The sequence below is a fragment of the Beta vulgaris genome, chromosome 1, assembly GCF_026745355.1.
Source record: "Beta vulgaris subsp. vulgaris cultivar EL10 chromosome 1, EL10.2, whole genome shotgun sequence".
Lineage (NCBI taxonomy): Eukaryota > Viridiplantae > Streptophyta > Magnoliopsida > Caryophyllales > Amaranthaceae > Beta > Beta vulgaris.
The window spans coordinates 32,829,269-32,855,355 of record NC_079202.1 but is presented as its reverse complement, the minus strand read 5'-3'; the positions used below and the strand labels follow the sequence as shown (position 1 = coordinate 32,855,355).

Genomic DNA, 26,087 nt, shown 5'->3' with positions numbered 1-26,087 from the left:
CCATGCACGGGGTGTCTGCTTCAACCCATGAAGAGATTTGCGCAGACAGCAAACATGAGTAGGAGCATGAGAGTTCACAAAACCAGGAGGTTGATGCATGTAAACTTTTTCTTTAAGAGAGCCTTGTAAGAAGGCATTCTTCACGTCAAGCTGATGAATAGGCCATTTCTTACCCATGGCAATGCTGAGAACAATGCGAATAGTGGCCGGTTTTACAACCGGGCTGAAAGTCTCATTACAGTCAATACCAACCTGTTAAGATTTGCCATTGGCAACCAGACGCGTTTTATAGCGCTCGAGCTCACTTGTGTCCCTGTATTTATGTTTAAATAACCACATGCAACGAATAATATTCACCCCATCCGGTCTCGAAACAAGATCCCAAGTATGCTGTTTAGTGAGAGCATTAAATTCCTCAACCATGGCGGCATTCCAATTCGGGTCATGGAGGGCCACTTTGGGATTTTTGGGAATGGGAGAAACGGATTGGGTGTGGAGATCGAAGATGGTTTTGGGTTTAAAAGTGTCGTGTCGAGCCCTGATGGTCATTTGTGGGCTGCTGTGGTTAGGGGAAGGAAGGGGGGAGGTATGTGGCGAGTGTGGTGGGCTAAGACGAGCTGTGGAGACGGGGCCCAGAGGGTGAGTAGGCTGGATAGATCCAGTGTTTAAGGGAAAACAGGGGGAAGGGATATCAGGCCCAGATGAGGGCGTGGACTCCAATGGAGCGTGGTCAGGCCCATGCGTGTCAACAGAGGGGACAGGGGGAGGCATGGGCTTGATCATGGGGGGTGGGTATTGGATCAAAGTCAAGAAAAGAGTAGTCTTGGTCTTTGAATTTTGCAAGATTTGTGAAAGGGAATTTCGACTCATGAAACGTCACATGACGAGAGATAATCAGTTTGTGGGTAGACAAGTCATAGCAAAGGTAGCCTCTATGATTTCTTGGGAATCCTAAAAACACGCAAGGAGTAGTACGGGGTGCCAACGTATAAGCAGTGGTGGAGGTGAGATTAGAAAAGCACAAACATCCAAACGTCCTAAGATGATCATAGGAAGGAGAACGACGGTAGAAGATATCGGTTGGGGTATTGTTTTTGAGAGCTTTTGTGGGCAATATGTTGAGGAGGGAGGCCACGATAGCTAAGGCATAAACCCAAAAAGTGGGAGGGAGAGAGGCTTGAAAATGGAGAGTACGAACTACATTATTAATGGTGCGAATCATGCATTCGGCTTTGCCATTTTGGGAAGATGTATAGGGGCACGATAAACGGAAAACCATGCCATGATCATCACAAAATTGACGGAAAGGTTCATTATCAAATTAACGACCATTATCACCATGAAAAGCTTTGATGTTTTTTTTCAAATTGAGTGTTAATGTACGTACGAAATTTTAGAAAAGTGGAGAAGACTTGAGATTTGTAGTTGAGAGGATAAACCCAGAAAAAATGTGAGAAATCATATAAAAGCACAAGATAGTATTTATGACCCAGTTTACTAGTGATAGGAGCTGTCCATAAATCAGCATAAATAATATCAAAGGAAGAGAAAGTAATATATAAGGAAGCATTAAATGGGAGTTTAACATGTTTCCCAAATGGACACGAATAACACAGTTGAGTACCAAACTCCTTATTACATGAAATTAATTTCTTAGTGCAAAGATGATTAAACACATGGGCTCTAGGATGTCCAAGTCGACGATGCCACAGGGACGGAGAGATAGCAGGAAAGGATTGATGTGAAGCGGAAGCAGTAGAGACAGAAAACAATGGATATAGGTCCCCCACACTATTACATCTCGAAAAGAGTGATCCCCGTACGAAGGTCCTTCACAGAAAAACTAAATGGGTCAAACTCAACGGACACTGAATTGTCACTGCTAAATTTCCTAACAGAGGTCAAATTTTTAATAATCTCAGGAGCATACAGAACGTGTTTGGGGTTAAAGTTGTGTGGAGGTGGGGTTTTAGTGTGTCCATAACCGTGAACCGGAATGCCATTGCCATTGCCAACTAAAATAAATTGAGGAGTGCTCAAATTAAACAGTTTAGAGATATTACCAGAGGATCGAGTAAGGTGAGAGGTAGCACCGGTGTTCATGTACCATGAATCATCCTGCGGTTGAAGAAACATCGAGCTGTATGCTTGGCCCAATTCCGTAGGAGTCATGAGAGGCCCATATGGAGAGTTGTTGGGTGACGGTGGAAGAGGAGAAGCTACCACCTGATGATAATAGGCCTGTTGAGGCCCAAATTGCCGTGGCCCATACCTGAGTACGTCGGGTTGACTTCGAAAAGAGGCCTGTGGAGGTCTAGTAGGGAATGGACATGGAAGGGAGGTCCACGTCTGCTTATGCCCAGGCCATGGAAGTTGAGGTGTAGTGTACCCAGCAGGAAAATAGTGGGCCGGTGGCCGTGGTTGAGGCCTATGTTGATGAGGCAGCCCACTGTTGTTGTTTTCTCCATTGGAACCTCTTCCCTTTCCCCTGCCCTTGTTATTTTTCCCACCTCTACCTTTGCCCTTGCTACCCCGACCACCACCGTGAGGAGAGGAAGCCGGCACTGAGGCCGTGGTGGCGTTTTGGTGAGGCGGCGAAGCAGAGCTCGTCGTCAAGACCTAGTGAGAATTTTCATCTTGATGAGAGCGTCTCGTTTCCTCCAAGATTAATTAAGATCGAGCTTTGGAGAAGCTAGGAAGAGGATCTGATTGTTGGATCATAGTAGCAAGAGTATCGTATTCACCGCGGGTAAGACCCGAAACTAGTTGGAGTACCATCTTTTGTTCAGACACCGGATTACCAACATTAGACAATTGATCAGCAATAACTTTCAATTGTTTATATATAGTACTCGGTCATATTGGAGAAATTTTCAAGGCGAAGGTTAGAGAATTGCTGCTCCAAATAAATGACACCGGTGTGCTTATTGTCTTGAAAAAGGTCTTCCAAGCGCTTCCATAACTCAAGAGCCGTAGCCCCAGGCTTCATGATAGTGTAGATGAGATCTTCATGAATAGTCCCGTAAATCCATTGTTTCACCGAAGCATCAAGCCGCTTCCATGTTGCGTCATTGACATCCGAGGGTTGAGGAACCGTGGAGTCAATGTGGTCTAGGACATTATAGGCGCAAGCATGGATAGTAAAGAATTCCACCCACGTAGCATATTGCGCAGACTCTTGATCAAGGGTGATCGGGATAAAGTTGCAGATGTTTGTGACGTGGAGAGCAGGCTGAGAAGTGAAGACAGGAGGTGGGGGGTTTGAGGTGTGGGGTGGCTTCTCTGGAATGGTGTTGGGCATGGCAGAGGGAGGGTGGGTAAAGGGGCGGAACCCTAACCCAGGCGCCGGGAAAGAAGAAGGAAAGAAAGAGAGAGAGAGAGAGAGAGAGAGAGAGAGAGAGTTTTCCTAATGGAAATCTGATACCATGTAAGTTAATTAGAATCTCCTTCATTGGAGTGATTTGATTAACACCATATATAAAGATGTTCAACCTACAGATGAGGAAACTATACATAGGATATTTTCTAAACAATAATATCCCTAGTAATATTAACAAACTATCTACAAGATATACTAGGAGAATATTTGCATATTCTCTATCAATCTACCCCTATGACATGTGACCTAGAGCAACAGAATCAAACTTTTGAATTCCAAGCTGCAAACCACAAAGTCGGTACCGAAGCCTGCTCTCACGCCTCTTTACCAAAATCAACATCATCTCTCATTATAAACGGTAACCCAAGTTAGCAGGAAAGTGAACATGGCGTTACATCCCCTCATTCTAATCCCCTTGCATGTCATCCCGGAGGAGACATATTTATGCGGAGACCAATGAACACCCCCAACTAGGAAATAGCAAACCCCGAACCCCGCACTGGAACTTCGATTTCAAATATGGTTCTAACTAACACTAGAACCACCAGAATTGGTGGTGAATACCCTGATTCATCCCTAATGAAATCTCTCGTATCATGCGACTGATTTCTTCTACAGATATAAGCCTCAGTTTCTGTACACCAGTTTCCATGGTGAAAGGATATCCGAACATTGCTTTGAACCTCTACCGAACCAGTTGCATGATCAGGAATGATTATCATGAATAATTAATTGGTCATTAAAACATGACTTTAACACTTTTTTGAAATAGTTTTGGGATCACTCTTCGAGCTGCTCTCCTCTTGGATCAGACCAATTAAGACCACAATATACTTCATCATCTGATCCTAAATGGGAAGATACGATTATGGGTCTACAATTGGGTTAAATGATATTTCGTTCGAGATACCTTTAGCGAGATGAACTTCCCCAATCTCCGAATTGAATTCATTATGGAATGTATCGCAAAGTCGAAAGTTTGAGTTCTTTGGAATGGGGAACCCACAAATACTATTTTTTTTCCATCTCGAGGCATTCGACAAGGTGACCCGTTATAATCATACTTTGTTTGTCATGTGTATGGAACGACTAAACCAATGTATATAGGAATCTATTCTTGTTCATAAATTGAAACCTATACGAGCAACGAGCGAGCAAGCCAAGATGAGCCTCTATCCAACCTATTCTTTGCAGACGATCTAATTCTCTTTGCAGAGGCTTCTATTGAACAGGCTAATATCAATAAAGAATGTTTGAGTAGATTCTTAAATGTTTCGAGACAAAAAGTTTCCTTAGCCAAGTCATGTTTGTATTTTAAGGCTAACATGGATGAACAAGCTAAGATTATAGTAAGTCATGCCTTTGAAATAGGTATGACTAGTGACTTGGGAACTTATTTTGGGATGACAACCCTTACAAGTCGAGTCACAATAAAATCTACTTATAGTTATCTTTTTGAGAAGATAGATATAGAAGGTTATCTGGATGGAAGACTAAGCACCTATTTTTGGCAGGTCGGGTTACTTTTGTGAAAACAACCTTGTCGCCTATTGCTTACTATTCCATGCAAACAACCAAGATAACCTAGAGGGGTATGTGATACTATTGACAGAAAAATCCTAAAGTTCATGTGGGGAAGCAATGACGAGGTGAAGAAGACTCATCCTCTCTCATAGGATACACTTCGAAAACTCATCAACCAAGGAGGCTTGGCCATACGCTTTGCGAAGTAATCCAACGCAACTTTTTTTACAAAGTTGGGGTGGCGGCTCGTATTCTAGCCTACAACTTTCTTGTCAAAAGTCATAAGAGCTAAGTATTGTGAGGGCCGATTTAATGTGGATATGTTCTAACCAAAGCCAAGGATGTCAAATCTGTAGGTTGGTATAACCGAACACGTAAAAGTTATCCAAGGGGGAGCTAGAATCACGGTTAGTACGGGAATGTTAACGCTTATTTGGGATCATCTGTGGGCTATGGAGAAACCACTACGGTTCTACGTGACTCATGACATTCCAAAGGACATTGACGGAGCCACAATTGAGGTAATGTGGGATGAGAACAACGGATGAAAATGAGATTAATTTGCAAATTTTCTTCCTTCCTCAGTTCATTCTGAAGCATATTGAGGCACACTAGAAAATTTTGAGATGTGTGATCTCACATATTGGTAGGGAACCTCCAAAAGGTAATTCTCAATTAAATCGGCCATGAAGATCATATGTAAGATGAAGACATAGTTGTCCAAGAGAACAAATGGTAATTATTTTGGCGAGTACAGGCTCAACAATGCACTCGAATGTTCCTATGCCTAGCAATGCGTGATAGACTATTGTGTTATGCAAATCGAGTAAGACGACAAATCTCGAAGGACCCAAGTTGTCCCCTGTGTGGGTCTAGTGAATAGATTCTCATACACATACTCTGTGATTGTAACAATGTCAGATTCACATAGTTGAAAGTCTTTGGAAGCCACCCAAGCCCGGATTTTCTAGCGGGTGGCTCATAGTGCTGGATTGCTCGAAATATTAAAGTTGAAGACATGATCCGAGGGGATACTTGGCAAAGGTCAGCAGCAGTTCAATGGGAAGTACTTTTCATGCATGTTTATAGAGAAGGTAATAGAGATTTAGACTGACTAGCCAATCAAGGTGTAATGCAAACGAACAAGCTAATCATTATACAAGAGCCACCAAGAGAGCCAGGGAAAATCATGGATGAGGATATTAGAGGGGTGGCCTAGCCACGTTTAATTTCTGTTTAGTGTTTAAGTTTTTGGTTGTTAGGGGTTGTGTCCTCTGCACACCAAGAAGATCATCTTCAAATACTAAATGAACACCAAGATTTAGAAGAAATAGAAACTATGGAAATCAAGGAGACCAAGAGCAACACTGCCTAAAGAGAAGATAGTTGGGTACATATCTATGTAAAATGCCACAAACACCACATTTTATCGTGCATATGACATATAATCAGTAGCAAAAATCAAAGTTTAATTAGTCTTCTCCCTTAGACCACTTTAACAACACTCATAGTGAAGTCAACATAGATCACAGAAAAAACTGACACATATTAATATTATGTTAACATAACCATGAACCTAGTTTGGTTAGATAGATTGAAGATCAAGAGCAGCAAGCTGTTGAATATTCATAGGGTAAGCCACGTCGAGACCACCATTGAAGGCCTTCTTCCCCAATAAAACGTTCACGTGTGATGATGGATGGAAGGCATCCCAGAAAACGTACTCTTCCCTGTTCATGCAAGGTGTTTGGAATGGAAGACATGTTATTTGCCCTTGATTGCGCCCAATACCACAGCATCCACGGTCTATTACTCTAAATCCTGCAACGACCAACCATCTAGATTAGTACTAGGTAAAATTGAAACAAACACTACGGGTGTGTTTGATTGGACGGAAAATATTTTCAATCGAAAGTGATTTTTTATGAAAATCATTTTCTAGAGGAAAACTCAATTCTAGATTGATTTTCTTTTATTTGGATGGATGGAAAGAGACTTTCCTTCGAACCCATTTTACTTTGTTTGTGTTGTGTAACTTTTTTTCCTAACAAAACACACCCTAGTGACGTACGGAGTAGCCAAAATTATAATGTATCAAGTGTTATTAGTCTTCTCTGTTCCTTACGTGACTGATAAAAAAGAAAAAAAAAAGGAAAATGATAAAGAAAATAAAATGTTCTTTATCCTCAAAATTGAATTTGTGTATTGAGATAAATTTAACAGATCTCAAAATTCCTACGTATTTTTCTACATCAAGAAATAGAATCATTATAAACCATGTAAATAGTGAAAAAGTGAATGGTTACAACTAAAGAAGAAAGGAAGAACTATACATGTATGTAAGAAATTAAACCTAATGAAGGGAAAAAAATTGATGAAAAACTCAAAAGTTGAGAGACAATAGAGTATACCGTAATCAGCAGGACTAGCGAGGATGTCACGGAACATGTTATCAATGTTTATATAAATGAACTTGGAAGCAGGGAGTTTTGAGTTGAGGTTGTTGATCATCTTTTTCACATTAGCATTGAAAGGTTGCACGAGGTTGTTCACAGCATCTGAGCAATTCCCAGTTGGGCTTTGTGCTAATATGCTTGGGATGCAACCCATCTTCCCTAATCCTGCTATTGCAAACTTCCTTCCTCCTAGATTATACAATCTCTGCATTTTTATTATATACAATAAAATCACCTATATTAGTACCAAGGCTGTCTCAAAATATTCGGTGGCTCTATCTATGCACTTAATTGAACTACATTAGTTGTTCCTCACGAAAAGATGGTTAATTATGTTTTTAGTTACCATAACTCTAAATGAATATTTTCTCTTTTTGTGTATAATAGTCCACAATTTTGTTTAAAGGCAATTCAAATTAGTACTTCCTTACCTCCTTAGTGTTGTTCCTAATTTGACTTTTGTTATGTGTTATAAAGATTCCAACTATGGAGATGAAAAGAAAACAAAGGGAGTAGATTACTTTGTATATTTAGTAAATCATAAAGAACACTTTTGAAATTTTAGCACATACTTTCCTGAAAATATCTTGCCAATAACATACTTCTATGTTTTAGGCTCCGTTTGGTAGGGCGTAAAACATTTTCAGTGTAAAATGATTTTCATGGAAAACAATTTACAATGGAAAACACAATTCCAAAATTAGTTTTCCGTTATTTGCTTCCATGTAAAAAAATGATGAAATGAAAGAAAAATGAAAGGGAAAGTAAGGAGGTAGTGAGAGGAGTGTACAAGAGAGATAAGGAAAATAGTTTTCCCTTCATTTTGAAAGGAAAATGGTTTTCCATCATTGGGAGAGTAATTTTACCCCAAGGAAAAATGGTTTTACACTCTTTTGCCAAGCAAACAATGTAAAAGTGAAAATAGAGGAAAACAGTTTTCCAGGAAAACGTTTTACACCCTACCAAACGGAGCCTTAGTTAAAACGGATGGACATAATAGCTCTTTGTAACATTAATTTGCACATTAAAATAATGAACGGCATTTAGTTCTTGTATTATATACTTCCTCGGTTTTTATATACTTATAACACTTCTCATTTTTTGTGTTTTCAATAACTTACACTAGTTTTTTTTTGGATATTATTTCTTTCTAACATTCTCCTTATCACATTGGTCATCTTTTCATCTCTCTATCTCGTCAACTAAATTATTGTGTTTCCCCCCTTATTGCAAGTAAGTTAGAACCCAGGAAGTAACAAATAGTAAGTAAAGGACGTATGCGAAAGAAAGGAAAAAACGAAGTAAAAGAACCTCAAGCAATTTGATTAGCTGGAAAGGAGAAAACACTCACAGTAAGTTGTGTGGTATACTGTTGAACCAAGAGGTTGGCAAATTGCTGGGCATTATATTGATTACGAGTAGGGTAATTGGGCATAAGATAATTATTCAAGTAATCATTACTGCCCATTCCTACAAAGAACAAGCATTGTGCAATGCTCCTACCAACATCATCTGCCCCAAGATTTGCTGTTATTGCGTCTAATGTGCTCTCAAAATTGCGGACTTGTTGATTAAACGGGATGCGTCCAACCTATCAAAACAAACAAATATTGTCATTAGTGATTTCAAATGTACGTAATATGTGTCCAATTAAGAGTATTACAATATCGACAAATCAACGTACATGACGCTACCTTTTCACACTTTATTTACGAAGTATGAAGTAGGAACTAGGAAGTGGTAGTGAGAACTGGAAATACCCTAATTTGTTACATAATCAACATTTGGCAAGTGATGAACAACTACTATATTCAATATAATATGTAGGTGGTGCTAATTTTATGTGAAAGTATATTGGAAATGTATAAGAGAATAAGTCTATTTATTGATATTTTGTACTTGGTTCATGGGTAACTTTTAACACTTGATCATTATTTTTGTTGGAGGCCAAGAGTATTACTTCTATTTTAGATAAGAGAAGCAATAATCATGCTAGATTGGTGAATACGACTTTTCATTCTTTTTCATAATAATGTGGATTGCTTGAGGTTGACTTGAAATGAAGTTTTATAAAAGAGGGACCGTATTAGTGTTGATAGATTATATATATTGTCCAAACTTTTTCATAAGAAAGTACTGGCGGTGAGGCCAAAATGGCCTCTTATTTTGGTATATGAAATTACCGAAGCTTGAGACTTGAGAGATCAAAAATTTTCAAAATTGATATCAAAATAAGTATAAGTGTTACCAAACTCAAAGTTGATACCAAAGTATATTTGCACTTGGGTACCAAAGTAAGAGTTATTTTGATATTGGTACCACTTTTACAGAATTTTGGTATATGTTGGTACCAAAGTTCAATTATTTGTCTTTTTCTAATGAAATAACAAGAACACCCTTGTGAGAGACCATTTTGATATCTGATGATAAGACGCCTATCCAAGCTCATTTTTTCATGATAAAACGCCTACCTTCAGTTTTTGTATATATTTATTTGGTAGTTTATACTTGGTTTTGGATAACTTCCAAAATTATATATATATGTTAAATTTATAATTTATTTTCAATATTTTGTATATTGTCTATATTTATATTTTTTCATTTTTCTCCCTCAAAAAATACTTCTTAGATTCTTGCTTAAGCACCACAACCATTACCACCACACTTCGGGTCATCCCAAACCCCGCCAGCCACCCCCAATACCCTCTACCAAACCCGCCCCCTCCCCTGCAAACTCCAGTCCGTCACCCATGCACCCCTCTTGTATTTGGGTGGTTAAAACACATGTTGTAAACTTGTACGTAATATAAGACCTACTGTATATGTATATAATAAACTCTCCACATTAGACACTCCTTGGACATGCATCTAGTTTGGTAACAAACACGAAAAAATGGCTGGAAATCCTAGCCTTTGCAATTACTAAGAGCAGTTAATGTGCTCATGGGAATAGCAAGTGGCTGGGTCAGCTGCAGCCTGCATTATTTGTATTAAAATCATTTGTTCAGTTGGCATGTTTTCTGAATCATTTGAAATATGTCCTTGTTATAAATTTGCACATTCAGTAGAAATAATATTCAACGCTAATTTTATGTATATAAGTTAAGTTGCACAATATTTTTATTCAAAACAGTTTTTACCATTTATATTCGCCATACATGCATAAATATTAAATGGAATGGACATGTAACAAGAGAAAACAAATAACCATAAATAAACAAAAAAAGAAAGAAAAGAAGCTTACAAAATTTCTGCCAGTAACATCAAGAATGCCAGCAGCAGCTGAGGCATAATTGATACCGTGAAGCATTTGCTCCCCTCTTGCTTCAGAGTATGCTGGGATTAATGGGAGACCTAATGAATCCGCTGCAATATTTTTTAATCAAAGTTAGAAATTCATACTACTGTTTTACACTGTTAGGTGATAAAACAGATTAATTAATTATCCAATTCAATGCATTAATTTGCTAATAATTTGAATAAAGGTCTCTAGTAAAAATTCAGTAAATTATTCAAATTATATCCGAAAATTTTTTATAATTTTCCCTCAAAAAAATAAAAAGAAAAAGAAATATCATACACATATTCATCATATAAGTCTTTGACACATTATTCTGGTTGTATAAATAATTTGGTTTGCTAATAATTTCAATAAAGGTCCCTATTTATAATTCAGTAAATTAGTGAAATTATTATATCTGAAATAGTTTTATAATTGATTGCACCACGAATGACAAATATCATGCAATATAAATCTTTGACACATTAATAGCTGGTTGTATAAATAATTTGTTGTAGCAAGTAAATTACTCAATTTGGTAAATCTGGTCATTTTTAAACATATTTAGTGGAACTAACATACTTCAATTTTTTTATTCTTTAAAATTAACATCTTCACGTATAGGAAGACGGAAGGCCTTACAATAATGACTTCAATAATCAACATGCATGTTAAGGATTATTGCATGTACTATATCTTGTTATGCATTCTATCACATCCATTTGGTAGATCTGGTCATATTTAAACATCCTTTTGAAAATTCATGTGGAAAACCTGATAAATTAACTTAACTTGGGTCTCTCATTCACAATGATAAAACGAAGTAAAACTAAAGCAAAATAAATGAGCTAAGTTGTAATAAATTAAGTACCAATTGCATCAACAATGGTGTAGGCATTAGAGAAGCGACCAGTAGGACCAGCATTAAAGTCAATGCCATAAGGAAAATAATTAGCCTTTGCAAAAGAAGGCAAATTGTTGTTGTTTCCATTATCAATCAACGAGTCTCCAAATATAAACATCGCTGGAACCAAAGCCTTATTCCTCGTCTCTTCGCCATTTGCTGGCGGCGACGCGGTCGTAATGTCGCCGTAGTCTTGCGCTATGCATCCGCTCATAGCTACCACCACCAACAACAACACTAGCAAACTCCTCATTTTTCCACGCTATATTTCTTTGTAAGATAATTAAGTTTGAGTAGAGAGGTAAGGAAATCCAAAGAGTAAAAAAGTGAGTATATATAATAGTTGAGGGGGTAGAAGTTTGGTGGGAATGGCAGTAAATGAGTTACATAAAGTTTTGACTTGTATGCAACATGCACTTGCTAGGTGGTAGTAGACAGTAGTAATAATGGTTAATAGTTCATTTACTTGCTAGTCCGCCCAACTGCCCACGTTGCATGCAGAACGAAACCGCGGGAACGCTGAAAGGAGGAGTAATGGCATGTATGGAGTATATAGTTTTATGTGATATGACCAATAGCATTAGTCAACTACTGCAACACTGTAATTTTAGCAATAGGTAAGCCGCATTTATTTACTTCTGCCATCATTTTATAACTTTGTCGGCAACGGTAGGAGGGTGAATTTACTCTCCTTGGAAATAGCTAGGTTCAATATTATTGTCACATTTCCGCAGTGTCATCTCAAGACTTCTTATTTGTGACATGATTATTAATGAAAAATTTCCTAAGGTATTCTTCAGGTTTGGTGCAATTATTCTCAAAATACTCCTCCACTTGGAGAGTTTCTCATATACCCTCAAGATTTGTGTGTGGTCTCAAAATACCCTTATTATGGACGAAACCCTAACACAGTTAGGTTTTCCCTCACTCTCTCCCCAATTTTCTCTCTCCTCCCATTTCCCCACCCACTGCTAAAACCTCATCCCCACTCCGGCGCCGACGACCCTACCCCCTCCCTTCCCCATTCCCGATTTCCTCACCCTCGGTGTTGGCGCCGGCCAGAACAGCAGTCCAGGGTGGTTTCGAGGGCAGGTTTAAGGGTTTGGGAGCGGCATATTTGGGTGGGGAAGGGGAGGGGGTCGACTCACGATGGGAGACAGGGAAGAGGGGCCATTTCCGATTGGAAGAAAGGGGGGAGGGGGTGGTGTCGGGGTGGGGTGGGGGAATCACGAATCGGGAAAGGGAGGGCTAGGGTGGGGTGTCGAGGGTGGGGTAAAGGGAGAAGGTGGGGTCGCCGAGGGTGCTGCTATTCTGGCCGGCAAAGAGAGGGGGTAGGGTCGCCGCCACCGGAGTGGGTGGTGGTCGCCGGTTGGGGGAGGGGTGTTGGCACACAACAAGAATCCGTCGTTTTAGCGTCTGTATTTAGCGTCCGACGATACAAGCGGACGGTAAATTTAAAATTAGCGTCCGATTTAAGACAGATGCAAATTAACGTCCGCTTTCTGAGATTTAGCGTCCGTTCTTTTAGACTGACGCTAATTAGCGTCCGTGTAATTAAAATACCGTCCGTCATACGGACGCTAAATAAGAGGTATAAAAAAAAAAAACTCCGGTCAACCAAACTATCAACCCTAAGTTTCTAACCCACGCCTCTCTCTTCCTCACTCTCAAGTCTCATCTCACGTTTCTCTCTCTTCTTCACTCTCATCTCACATTTTGGTGCTCTCTCTTTCTTGTAGATCTCACGAAATCAGGTATTTGTACTCAAATTTAACTAATAAATTTGTTTTTTTAGTTTTGATTGTTGATTATGTAGTTTACTTTCTCGATTTTCTTTGCTTTTTTGATTTCGTTTTGCGTTTTCTTGTTCTTGGTTTTTTGGTTTTTTCTAGATCTGAATTCCCTAAGATTTTTTAATTTTTGTTGTTTTCGATTTTTCTTTATTTTTTAGTTTTCTGTTTTATGAGATTTTGATTTTGTGTGTTTATATTTTCGATTTGGTTATTCAATTTTTCAATTTCGCGATTTTGGGTGTTGTTTCTAGATCTGGTTTTTGGGCATGATTTTTCGTTTTTTTGGGCATGAATTTTCGTCTTATTTGGAAATCAGTTTTTCGTTTTTTTTTCGTTCTTCTCTGATTGATATACTCGGATCCAACATAAAATTTTGATTAATTACCCACAAAACATTCATCAGAAATAATTTCAGCAGAGAAGCATTCTTGATGTGTTTGAAGTACGAGAAGCATTCTATTTTGTTGAAATGAAAACCCTTATTGCAGAGTCTTGATCTTACTTTCACTTACAAAATTTGGTAGTCTTATGCTAAAGATATTTTTTTTCTCATTGACAGTGTGTAATTATGCGAAGGGTAGATGGGTTGTAGATAACAGACGACCATTGTATTCTGGCTCAAAATGCAAGCACTGGCTATCAGAGATGTGGGCTTATAGATGGCAACCACCAATTTGTGATATGCCAGACTTTGAAAGATCTTCATTTTTGAAAAGGTGAGGAAGTTATCTTAATGTACTTTTGAAAACTATTTGATGTATTTTGGTGCCAAGTTTCTTAAGTTGGTATTCCCTTTCCATTTCACTCTCCTTTATGAACTGTTTTTTGCTAATGATTCCCATATGTCATATATGCTGAACTTGCTGTCACCTTGATATAATAGCTTTTCCCAGTTATCATTTGATTTACTCTTCATCCCTCTATTTATTTAATCATTATTTTATGAGGTATATTTTACCTTCGTTTATAGATGAATTTGGTTTCTCTTATTTCTGACTAATGTTTGTTTACCTTGCGGTACTGTTTATCCCCCCATTACCCCTTTAGTCAAATTGTTTTATGATTTATGTTTTTCGTCTATTAAATAATCTATTAGATGGTAAGTTATACAATTTTTGAAGTTTATATCAAAACAAAATTTTCTCTATTTGGTCTACGGAAGATCTTGAAAAAATTTGATAAACGCTTGGGCTATGGATTCACCAAGTATTATTTGAGTAATTTACTCCAAACATTTTGGTTATGATCGCATTGTTTTCTAATAATCCAGAGCCACATAATTAGCTCAGTTTTACTTCCTGTTTAATGTTATGATCCTTAAACTGAATAGAATAAACCAAGTCCCCTTATCAAAACAAAGCACACAATCTTGTGTTAGACTTGGACACACGCTTATAGAAACTCCCGTTATCTGTTTACCCTGTAAAAACACCTACTAATACACCAGTGATAGTAGAAGAGATACCATATCAAGGGAGGATTATACATATTCATGGTGGTATTGAGTTTCCAACCCGTCCAATTCCGAGTTAATAGTACAACAACTAACTGCTTCGAGCAGAAATATAAATATGGAAGGCGAAACAACATGAGTAGAGTAAGATGTGGCATAGCAGAGCCAACAGGTCAGACTGCTCCTATGGGGCAGAAGACAAAGTACAAAGATGGGTTCTTTGAGATGATTTTCATGAATCTTTTTGCTAGGAAGATGGAGAAGTTTGCTTCATCTGCTGGCAAGAGAAAGCAGGAGAATGATGGTGGTTTAAGTATGATTACGAGAGATTTGTCGATGTATCGAAGAGAGTAATGCAGGGAAGATCACGCCCACAGCAACAACAGGTTGTTAGGGAAGTACTATTGTCTATGCTCCCTCCTGGTGCCCCAGCTCAGGTCTCTCTTTTCTGATCTATTTTACTTTACCTTTGAATTTGCTTAAATGATAGAAGTAATTTATAATTGGATGTTTAGCACAAATTTACTGAAAGAAACACTGAGGACTTTCTGATTGATTATGTGCAGTTCAAAATGATGATCATGAAAACTGGAGGAATTTGCTTATTTCGAGTGAAGACCATAGAGAATGATGATTTCGTTTCCTTGAGCTGGTTCGTGATGGATGCATTGGCTAAGGCCAAGATACTTATAGATGCTATTTATAATGATGGGTGGTGGGTGGGCTGCATTTCTAAAGTCCTTGGTGACTCAAAATATTTAGTTTTGTTCCAGATTTTTGTTGTGGAGTTTAAATTAGTGTACATGTAATTATATGAGATTTGTATTAGATTTTGTTCTAAGTATACTAGAATTTAGTTCTCGAATTATTTTTTCACTTGTATCTACATTTATTATCAATAATAATTGAATTTATTAATTTGTTTGCCTTAATAAAAGAAGTATGGTATTTGCATTATTTCATATCTTATTACATTTAATATCAATTAATTAAAAGAAAAAAGCTACCAAGAATAGGGTCTAGGAAAAACGTGTCAAGGACATTAGCGACGGCTTAAGGCGGTCGCTAATTATTAGCGACGGCTTAAGACGGTCGCTAATTTGCGTCTCGCCTGAACCGGTCGCTAAATTTGAAATATCGGACGCTAAATATTTAGCGTCCGCTTTGCGGACGCTATTTGGAGAATTAGCGACCAAGGGTTTTGCATCAGCCGTTTAGCGTCCGTCGGCGGACGCTAATATATTTAGCGTCCGATTCCGTGTTTTTAGCGTCTGATTTTGGCGGACGCTAAAATCTGACATTCTTGTTGTGGGCAGTGGGTGGGGGAATGGGAGGAGAGAGAAAATTGGGGAGAGAGAAGGGGGGAAAACCTAACGTTGTTAGGGTTCCGTCCATAATAAGGGTATCTTGAGCCCAAACACAAACATGAGGGGTATTTGAGGAATTGCCCAAATGTGGGGGATATTTTGGGAATTACGCTAAACCTCAGGGGTACTTGAGGGAATTTTCCACTATTAATTTATGCATATTCAAGTGCCAAACTCAACCTTTTCCAGTGTCGTCTTTGAGAGCTTAGGGTTTTCTCCTGCCATGGTGAACTTCAAAGTTACGTATGGTCCAAGCTACTAACTTTTGTAGCTAATCATGGGTAGAAAGAAGAAATTTCGGATACTTAATCCTCCGCTAACTAGAAAAGCACAACTTTTAATAGAAACGCGTGGGACTTTGACCTTCAAAGTCTATGGAAATAAAACACTCGTTAATACTCCGTAACCAGACCAGAATCAGTTGATTCAAGTAGACAACAAATAGTAGTTGTTATGCAAAAACTATTTGATCAAAATTGCATTGCGCAACATCAAAATGTGATGATACACATGGTTAATGCAGCTACCTAGGAGGTTCCACTTGTTCCTGAACCAGAGGTAGAGGCAAGATATCACTAAAGGTATTGTGTTGCAAGATAAAAGGGGAGCACAAGGTCAGTTAGAAGAGCCAACAAGAAGGTTTCTGCTAAGGCTATTGCTAAGACGACATGGTTTGCGATGGCTATAGAGAAGAAGCTTACTTCTAAAGGTATGTTTTTGAAATTTATAACCCCTAGTATTGAGAATGGTATAAATGCTGCTAAAATTTATAAGACAGAAGTGGAAAAATTATCTGATACATAGGCTAATGATGCGGTGTTGTATGTTATGGGTCAAACTCCTACAATCGGTGTTATAATGAGATTTATTAATATGGAATGGAATCATTGTTTATTTCCTGAAGATGGATATTTCTTGATAAAGTTTGAATGTTTGGAAGATAATAGGAATGATATTTTATATGTTAGGCCTTATACACTAAATAACAACCCTTTAATAGTGAAGGCTTGGACACCCAAGCAAGTTTAATTTTTAAGAAGAAATAGTGAAAGTTGTGCCATTATGGGTTAGATTCCCAATTTACCTTTGAACTATTGGCGTCCTAAAACTCTGAGTAGCATTGGAAGTATGATGGGAGTCCCACTCTTTGCTAATGAATGCACCACTAGGCAGATGACAATATTTTTTGCATGCCTACTCATTTAAGTAGATGTGACTAAACCAGTGCCTAGGACCAATCCATATTGAAGACTACAATGGTAATGTTATTGAATAGAAAGTTCAATATGATTGGGTGCCTTCATTTTCTAAAAAATGCCAAACAACATGGCATATGATTGTGGTAAGAAGAATGATAGACAACTGGCTAGAAATGATACTAAAGTGGTTCAGAATTGGGTTCCTAAAGCTCATGTTCCAGATAACACTGTTGCAATCGAAGATTTGACTCATCAAAATAATAAGGATAAACAGATAACATTGCCAGTCCACTAGCAGACATCTCAACTGGTCCAACAACATGTAGTTCAATTAGCTCAGCAACAAACAATTAATTTAGATGTTTTACCTACACAAGTGAGAGTTGGGAATATTCTTTGGTCTTTAGTGCAATACAAAGGAAGCAAAAATAAGCAAATTGATCTTAGTGGGCTTGGCACTATATATATCTCATACAATAGATGAAGTTGGATCAAGCTCTTTCCATATCCACCTAATATAATCATTAGTACATGGAATGTGAGAGGGTTAAATCAACTCTCAACTATAGTAGAAGTGAAGAAGTTTCTTAGTACAAATAAAGTGAGTTTTGTAGGGCTCCTTGAAATAAAGTGAAGAGTGACAATAAAATTAAAATTATCAAGAAATTCTGAGATGGTTGGAGTTGGGATGATAATTGTATTCATTCTCCTAGAGGGAGGATTTCGATTGCTTGGATAGCTAATAATATGACTTTTCAGACTCTTGAGAAGACTGCTCAGCTCATTCATGGACAGCTGACTAATAAATTATCTAGTACAACTATGTTTGTTACTGTAGTTTATGAGTTACATACAGTTGAGGCTAGAAAATCATAGAAGGATTTGATGAGGCTTAATCAGTCAATTTCTAGTGCTTGGTGTGTGCTTGGGGATCTTAATATAGTTCTAGATCTTGGGGATAGGTTCCAGAGAAAGCTTATTACTTCTTATGAAACCTAGGATTTCATTAATTGTATTGATTAGAGTGACTTATTAGAGCTTCGAAGCAAACAAAAGTCAAGGTGATGCTAAAGTTATGAGCAGAATTGACAGTTGCCTAGTGAATTCTCATTAGATGATTGCTCATGCTGGAGTTATTGCTAAATATCTTAACCTAGGTATTTCGAACCATTGTTCTATTATTTGAAAATGTTTGCCTCCACTGTCTAAGGGTGGTAGAACTTTTAAAAATTTTAGTTACATGTCTAAGCATGCTGATTTTGAGAAGATTGTTCTAGAAGCTTGGGACAATTTTCATGATGGTGATAATATGATTCAAGTTTTTGAGGAAATTCAAGAAGATGAAAGATAAGCTTAAAAGATTTATAAACAGAATTCTCACCTTCTGCAAAAAATGTGGAAGAATAGGGCACAAAATCAATCACTATAAATTATCCCTAGATGAAGCTTAAAGGAGCTTTGGTAAAAGAATGAGGGGCATCTGAATAATCCCGAAAAACCTAATGGTTTAGCATCCTCTTACACCCGGCTATACAACCAAAATAATAGGACCAAGAAGAATAGAAATTTATAGATCCTCTCACTTGACCTAACAGATTGACATTCAGATGAACTACTATACTTCTCAAACTTTTCTGATTCCTCATCTCAATCTTCAAGTAACGAGCAATGGAAAAGAAAGAAGGTTGGCAACCAAGAATCATGGTCGAGGAAAAAACAAAGAGGAGCCAAACAAATTCTTTATCGGATGAAGAATTTCCTCAACCAAAAAGACCATTATGGCAGAGAAGGAAACGCCCCCAGCCAGGTAACCTAGCCATTGGTGACAAAATAAAAAGCATACATCAGGACGTGATCAAGAAAGGTAGAGTAAGTTATGCAATCAATAAGTGACAATAATTCTCAAAACTTGAAGCGGAAGAGAATATCACAAGGAGTTCAACTTGTTAATAGTGGTCCAAAACGACGAAAGCAAAATAGTTCTATTGTTACCGGCCGGAAAAGTGTTACTTGGGAAAGCGAGAAAATCAAGATGGAATGCACTGATCCACCTCAGAAAATTAAAGAAGTGGCCAGTCAACACTTCCTTCAGAAAGCCTCTTAAGTCAAGTAAGTTATGTAAAACTTGACTCAACTAACAATTTCTCCTCCTACATAATGCATAGCACTAATCACCCACCTATTTCAATGGGTTTTGTGAGGCTCAAGGCATTGTATGACATTAACTATAAGTCTCAGATGAATAGGGATAAGAGAGATAGAAGCACAAATTGGGAGAATATCATAAAGGGATATTGGCACGTTTTTTAGAAGAATATTTCTTTGGATTCCTTCTCACCTTCCTCTGTTGTAGGGTATAAATTCACTTCATCTGAAGTTGTGCAGAATAGTACTTTACTTCCTCTTTTTTCTATTAGCGGGAAAATGAAATCTAACATTGTACTTGATTCGAATCATTTACTCGTCTCCCCCACCACTTATGGAAATCTTAGACTATGTCAGCTATTAAAGCATCACCTTTCATACCTCATACCTTTTATCCTCAACCATCCCTTTCCACCCTTCCTCCCTGTTTATAATCCCACTTTTAGTAAAAAAACTTTGACCCCTTAAACAATGTCCAGTCAAGAAGCTGAGCTGGCCATTTTCATTGAAGGGAATGAGTGATGAACACTACTTAAAACTGACTGTCTTATAGTTCCAACTAATGCTCTTCAAGACCCTTTTATTCCCATCCCACAAAAATTTGAAACTTTAAACCCTATTCAACAGATTCACCACCCAACAATTCAATTAACAAATCCAGGCCCATCCTAGTTAATGGCTTATCTTAGTGAAAGCCCTTCGAACTCGTTTTCGTTCCCAACACCCCCTCAAACTCAAATCCAACTTATGCTTTTACCAATCAACAACACCATCCATACCACTGACCCAGGCCACAAAAAAGCCCAAGCATGAAAGCACCTGAAGTTTCTAAGCCCGTAACCTCTGAAAAAGAAGGGCCAGCTCCAGGAACTCAAAAAAATCTCAATGATAAAAATATTTTGAAGAATGCAACAGAACTAATTGGGCCTAGCCATGGTCATGGGCTAAGCATGGACGATCTCTACTACTGAGCGCACTCAAAACTAGGTCATCTAGACCTGGGGAAAATGGACCTTGATTTGAAAGATCTTTCCCAATACTCCTCTTACTCGTCTCTCTCTCAAGCTTAAACTGGAAAGACAAAGGAAAAAAATTACAAAATCAACAATCACCATTAAAAAAGAAAGAAAGCAGAGAAAGACTCGTGGTTTAGGCAACTGGGTAACAAATATTTGGGGAAGATTTGTGGAAGATAAGTCAGTTTTGAAAGGAAAAAAGCATCAGAAAGAAGGGGCTACAATCCACTTAGAAGAATCACTCATGGAGTCCTCGGGTAACGCTAGCTCTTCATCAAAGAGTTCAAGACTCAAAAAATTTGTAGAGGCAAAATAACTAAAAATTTCGAACTCTGCGAGGATGATATAGATGCTACAGGTTTAGAGGAAGGCGAGGATGCAAGGGCTATGATGAATGACCCAAATCAGTCATCCAAAGGGATATAAAGGCTTGTGCGTGGAAGTGTAGGGGCCTTAAATCTACTAACTCCCCTACTTTTCCCTTCCTCAATTGACTATTTTAGTAGTGGAGTTTTAGAATTTAATTTTCTTTCTGAAACTAAATGTATGGCTTCTAGCCTCACCCATAGCTTGTAAATTAGGCTTCGCAAAGTGGATGGGCAATGATTCAATTGGCCTCTCTGGAGGCCTATTTTTGTGCCGGTCTAACAAGATCATTGTCCAGATCCTATTTAGTAATAATCATTATGTATGTTGCAAGGTTAGAGATGAATGTAATGAACTTTCCTATTTTGTGTGTGTTTATGGTGCCCCTAATGTGGCTGGTAGGAGTGAAATTTAGAACACACTAAGAGACTTTATTTAGGCTCACCCACAGAAACTTGTGCTCCTAGGTGACTTTAATCAACTTGAAAACTCAACCTAGAAGATGGGAGGGAACTCTTTTATTCCAGGTGCAAACTCATTCACAAAGTGGAGAATGGACTGTAACTTAATGGACATCCCGTACCATGGGGTAAACTTTACTTGGACTAAAAATAGAGAAAATGAAGATACAGTCTTTGAGAGAATTGATAGGGCATACTGTAATGATTTATGGAGAACTGCATTTCCTGAGCCTACCATCACAAACTATCCAATTTTCTTATCAGATCATGGACCAATTATCCTAGATTGCCATCCTAAGGAAACAAAAAGAAGAAGACCATATCGGATTGAAAGTTGGCGCATTTTAACCACAACGAAATTGAAGTAATCATCAACGAAAGCTGGAAGACAACTTATTTGGGGTCTGCTCTGTTTAAACTATGAAGAAAATCTGAAGAAGTAAAAAAAACAATGCAAGAAATGGTGCTTGGATTTCAAAAAAGAGAAAGAAATTGATTGGGCCAACATTCACCAAGAACTGGTTTTGGGTCAGGAGAATCTCCATCAAAAGACAAACCAAATTAAGGACCAGGAGCGAAGGAAAAGAATCTGGGCTAACATGGACATGCAACTTAAATATTAGAAGCAAAGGGCCCGCACAAAATGGGACCAATTGGGGGACCAACCCACTTCATTTTTCTATAAATGATCTAAGGCCAAGAAAGCTCATAATTTCATTAAGGCCATAAAAGGGTCTAATGAGACTTGGATCTCCGACCCAATTGAAATCAAAAATCAGTTTATATCCTTCTTTGAGCTTTCTTGCATCTTCATTATTTTGACTTTTGAGAATGAGATTCTAGAACTAATTTTCTTTCGGTTTTATATCACGATGGGGTTACATTAGTTTATCTATTCATTTCTCTTCTCCACACTTTCCTCTTTACATATCTTATCCACTTTTTGCACATATACGTGTGTAGTATTTTTGTGATTGAACGCATGTGCATGATTGGCATGAAAATACAACAATCCAAGTAGCATAACTATTACTTCATATTATTTAGCTATTATGAATAAATTAATAACTAATAAAATTTAGGCATTAGTTATGTTTTTCAAATAAAAAGTTAAACTTTCAAATGCAAAAGTTAAGTTTTCGGTACCAAAAGTGATCTGATCTGTTTTTCCAAAGTTTTTGCAAGTGCAAGTTATCATCTAACAATGGGCAGTATATATTACCCTTTGTGATAAATATGTGTCAAACTTTTTTGTCACTTCAAGCATGATAAACAACCACTAGTGGAAAAAGCCTTATATGTCACTTAGTAACATATGCAGTTTTTTAAAATCGCATCCGAAAATCAACCGAAAAATGGAAGAAAAAGTTGTCAGAACAATCTGATGCGGTCCATCCTGTAGCATTTGCACTCAATTCCTGATTTATTGAAAACTCCCATTTTTGGCTCATTCTTCATTGAATCATATAGACGATCTAGCTCTGATGGAATTTATATTCTGTTTACTAAATCACATAAAATTTGACACAAAAACTCCATATATTCATATATGAGCATATATGGAATGTATGAAATACGTATGAAGAGGGGAATAAATAAAAGTTTTACTTAAATTTTAAAATGCAAAGATACAAAAGGAAATAAATTGATAAAACATTCATATAAAAAGAATTCTGCTACTTAATTAGATATTTGATTTATAAAATTTAGTTTAGTATAGAATACCGTTCAATTTCGACCATTATTATGATATTACATATTCCAATCCGATTGGATATCAAAAACAAAACAGATACAGGATTTGATCTCTTCACCGAGATAAAGATAGAATAATCAGAAACAATAAAGTATTTAACCAACCTTTTTTGACCTTTCTCTTCTATTGTTACAAAAAGGATTTTCGGAGAAAAGAGATATTTTTACCTATTTAATTTTCAATTTAATACCATTTTGTCGAATTCCTAAAATAGGATTGTATTGTAAAGCGGGTTATGTTTATTATATTAAATAGTCAATTTAAACACGTGCAGATATCCATATATCATAATATCATATATAAGATACTTGATTGTCTGTGTAATTTTTGTTATGGTTCCGGGGTTTACATATACTCATAGTTGTTGTTATAATTGAAAATAAGAAAAAGATAACTGGAAATAAAGATTTTTCGGTTTTTCTTTTTGAAAAGACGCAATACTGATTAGTTATCATTTGGATTTTCTTATGTCATTAGGTAAACAAAATTTGAAATCAAAATCGAAGAATCGTTCATGAACTCGCAATCAAGTCAATAGTTAATGGTTCCAATTTCTCATGTTTATCATGAATTTTCACTTTTTTGACTGAAAGTTCATATTTTTTGGTATGGAGCGAATCAAAACAAAAAAAAGACAGATTTTGTTTTAATAAGTAGTGGAAGGGCTAGCAAAGAAAAGGGATTCAAAATGCAAGTACAATAAATAAAAAAAAAGTTCAGTAATCAATCCCCAAAAAGGACTGGTTTCGTCTATTCTATTTTGTATCGTTTTGGCGGCATGGCCGAGTGGTAAGGCGGAGGACTGCAAATCCTTGTTCCCCAGTTCAAATCCGGGTGTCGCCTGATATTCTAATTAAAAAAAGACTCGAAATCCCTTATCGACTGTTATAATCTACAACTCACCGTATTTTTTGGAAGGGAAGTAGACGAAGAGGTCTCTTGATATGTACTTGATTCTAAGTCTCTGGGGGTTCTCAAAAGTGAAAGTTCTATAAATTCTTATTCAAGGAAAGATTTTCGTTTTAGTAAGTAGTGGAAGGGCTATTGCGACCTCGTCGTTTTTATTGGAGTACTTACTGACTGGGCCTTGAATTCAGCGGGAGGTAATATCTAACTAATTAGTAGTTAGTAATAGCGCAATATAGTTTATATACAAACTAAAAAAAGTCTCTGAGTACTCTATATTGGATTTATTGGATTGGTTCATTCAATTAATAGTCCGAATTTTTTTTGACTTTGTACCATGGATTTCAATATTATTAGTAAACAATAATGGAATAATTCCTTCATATTCATAGAAATATGTGATACATATTGATTAAGATAACAAGAGCATTCAAAGTAAGAAACAAGAACAAAGGAAACAAGAACAATCGAATGTATCTAACCGGTTCAATTTGATTGAACAACCACCACTTTCACAACCCAATTACCACCAAAATAAGATCAAGTTATAACAATAAGCTTCTAACTTGCATCCACTTTGAGTTTCAATCACTAATTCAACGATTAAGTGATAGAATTAAGCAAAGATTTGTAAATGGTCTAAACTGACCGATAGGAACAATAAGCACACAGCTTAAGGTTTTGAGTATAACTCTTTCAATTTTCATTCAAATGACTTCATTCCAAAAGGAGTACAAAGCTAATACATATATCTACCTTTTGTCCAAATTTCGGCTGATTTGGACTTCCTTAGCTATGCCAACTAAGCTAATAAAAAACATGAAACAGAAATTACAATCTTTCCAGCACACTTTCTAAAAACTAGCTTAGCCACCCTATTGGAAGTACAAAACAGAAGAACTACCAATGGAATACTAAAGTAAACATATTAAACTATAACTCCTCAAAAGCTTGTACCATTTGCAGCACAAATCATTGCTGCCCAAAAGCTTCAAAAAGAAGCTAATCTGGACGCTGGAGCTGGGCAGCAGCATTCCTTAGCATGAAGCATCCTCCCTTCACTTGTTAAGGCTTCTTTCACCCATGTGAACTTCACATGGCTTAGTACACTTCCCCAAGACTTCAATTCAGCTGGAGGTGGCAACCAAAAGCAGCAAAAATACCTTCCTAAGCTTGCTTAGAACCGGATTACAATGAAGCTAAACTAGCTTAGCTCTTAAAGCATGATTAACATAACTTAAGTATGTAATTAGGCTACTAATCACTTACTAAACTTGATTACCAATACATAATGATGATTAAAGTGTCATTAGTATTAGTTAATCTTGTTTAAGTAGAGATTAACAAAAGGATTAGCCTAATCAAGGTGCTTAAGTAAGGTTTTAGAATAAACCGAGCTAGTTAGGCTAAGAAATTGAACCTCTTTCACCATGTTCTCCTTTTGATCATGTAGAAGAAGACCTTGATTGTTTAAGCTAGATGCTCCTGCATCAATATGGGCCATGATTCACATGGATATTGTAAGTCTCGCTTGGGCTGCTTTATTGGTAGTTTTTATATTTTCTCTTTCACTTGTAGTATGGGGAAGAAGTGGACTCTAGAAATACGACTTAATTTGAGTTGAGCAAAAAAACTGCATTGTATCGTTTGTTTTATAAATCGCCCCACAAAGTATTTTTAAAGATAATAATGTCAATAAAAGAGCTATTTTAAAATTCCCATCTTTCTATTTTGAACGGAGATAGAGATGATAGGAAATTTATTTCGAACGAATTTCTATTTGAAATAATCCTAAATTGAAGAATTCGAGTTGTAAAATAAATGTAAGAGTTGCCTTTCGATTATTTCGGATTGATCAGAATCAATGAAAGACCTGTTGTGGTTTTATAAAAAACTGATGCGGTTTGGTGGATCGCATTAGAAAAACGGTTATATTTAGCTCAAAAAAACTATGCCTTCCCATTCCCTCAACTCACTTAGCTTAGCTTACTCCCTAGTTCATCTCCACACCATTCCTCAGCTCCATGCACCACCACACCACACCGCCAACCACATGAAGCTTGCGCACCACTAACGATCGCC

The 26,087-nt window shown here is 37.2% G+C and overlaps 2 protein-coding genes, 1 long non-coding RNA gene and 1 other non-coding gene across 4 annotated transcripts; 2 read left to right on the top strand and 2 right to left on the bottom strand.

The window, feature by feature from the left end:
* Positions 1–2,839: 2,839 nt before the first annotated feature.
* On the bottom strand, positions 2,840–3,301 carry LOC104898248 (uncharacterized). The gene has a single exon (XM_010685301.1). The coding sequence runs from the start codon at positions 3,299–3,301 to the stop codon at positions 2,840–2,842; it is 462 nt and encodes a 153-aa protein (XP_010683603.1).
* A 2,922-nt stretch (positions 3,302–6,223) lies between these two features.
* On the bottom strand, positions 6,224–11,864 carry LOC104897925 (GDSL esterase/lipase At1g71691). Its single transcript, XM_010684896.4, has 5 exons — positions 11,511–11,864; positions 10,604–10,725; positions 8,711–8,950; positions 7,315–7,564; positions 6,224–6,724 (listed from the first exon to the last, which is right to left on the bottom strand). Exons 1-5 carry the CDS (start codon positions 11,794–11,796, stop codon positions 6,489–6,491), a joined length of 1,134 nt encoding a protein of 377 aa, XP_010683198.1. The 5' UTR covers positions 11,797–11,864; the 3' UTR covers positions 6,224–6,488.
* Positions 11,865–12,841: 977 nt separating this feature from the next.
* On the top strand, positions 12,842–15,707 carry LOC104897934 (uncharacterized). The gene is made up of 3 exons (XR_008968477.1): positions 12,842–13,297; positions 13,896–14,052; positions 15,356–15,707. It is a non-coding gene; the product is annotated as an uncharacterized LOC104897934 (long non-coding RNA).
* An 8,164-nt stretch (positions 15,708–23,871) lies between these two features.
* TRNAC-GCA (transfer RNA cysteine (anticodon GCA)) lies at positions 23,872–23,942 on the top strand. Its single transcript has one exon. It is a non-coding gene; the product is annotated as a tRNA-Cys (tRNA).
* Positions 23,943–26,087: the final 2,145 nt, after the last annotated feature.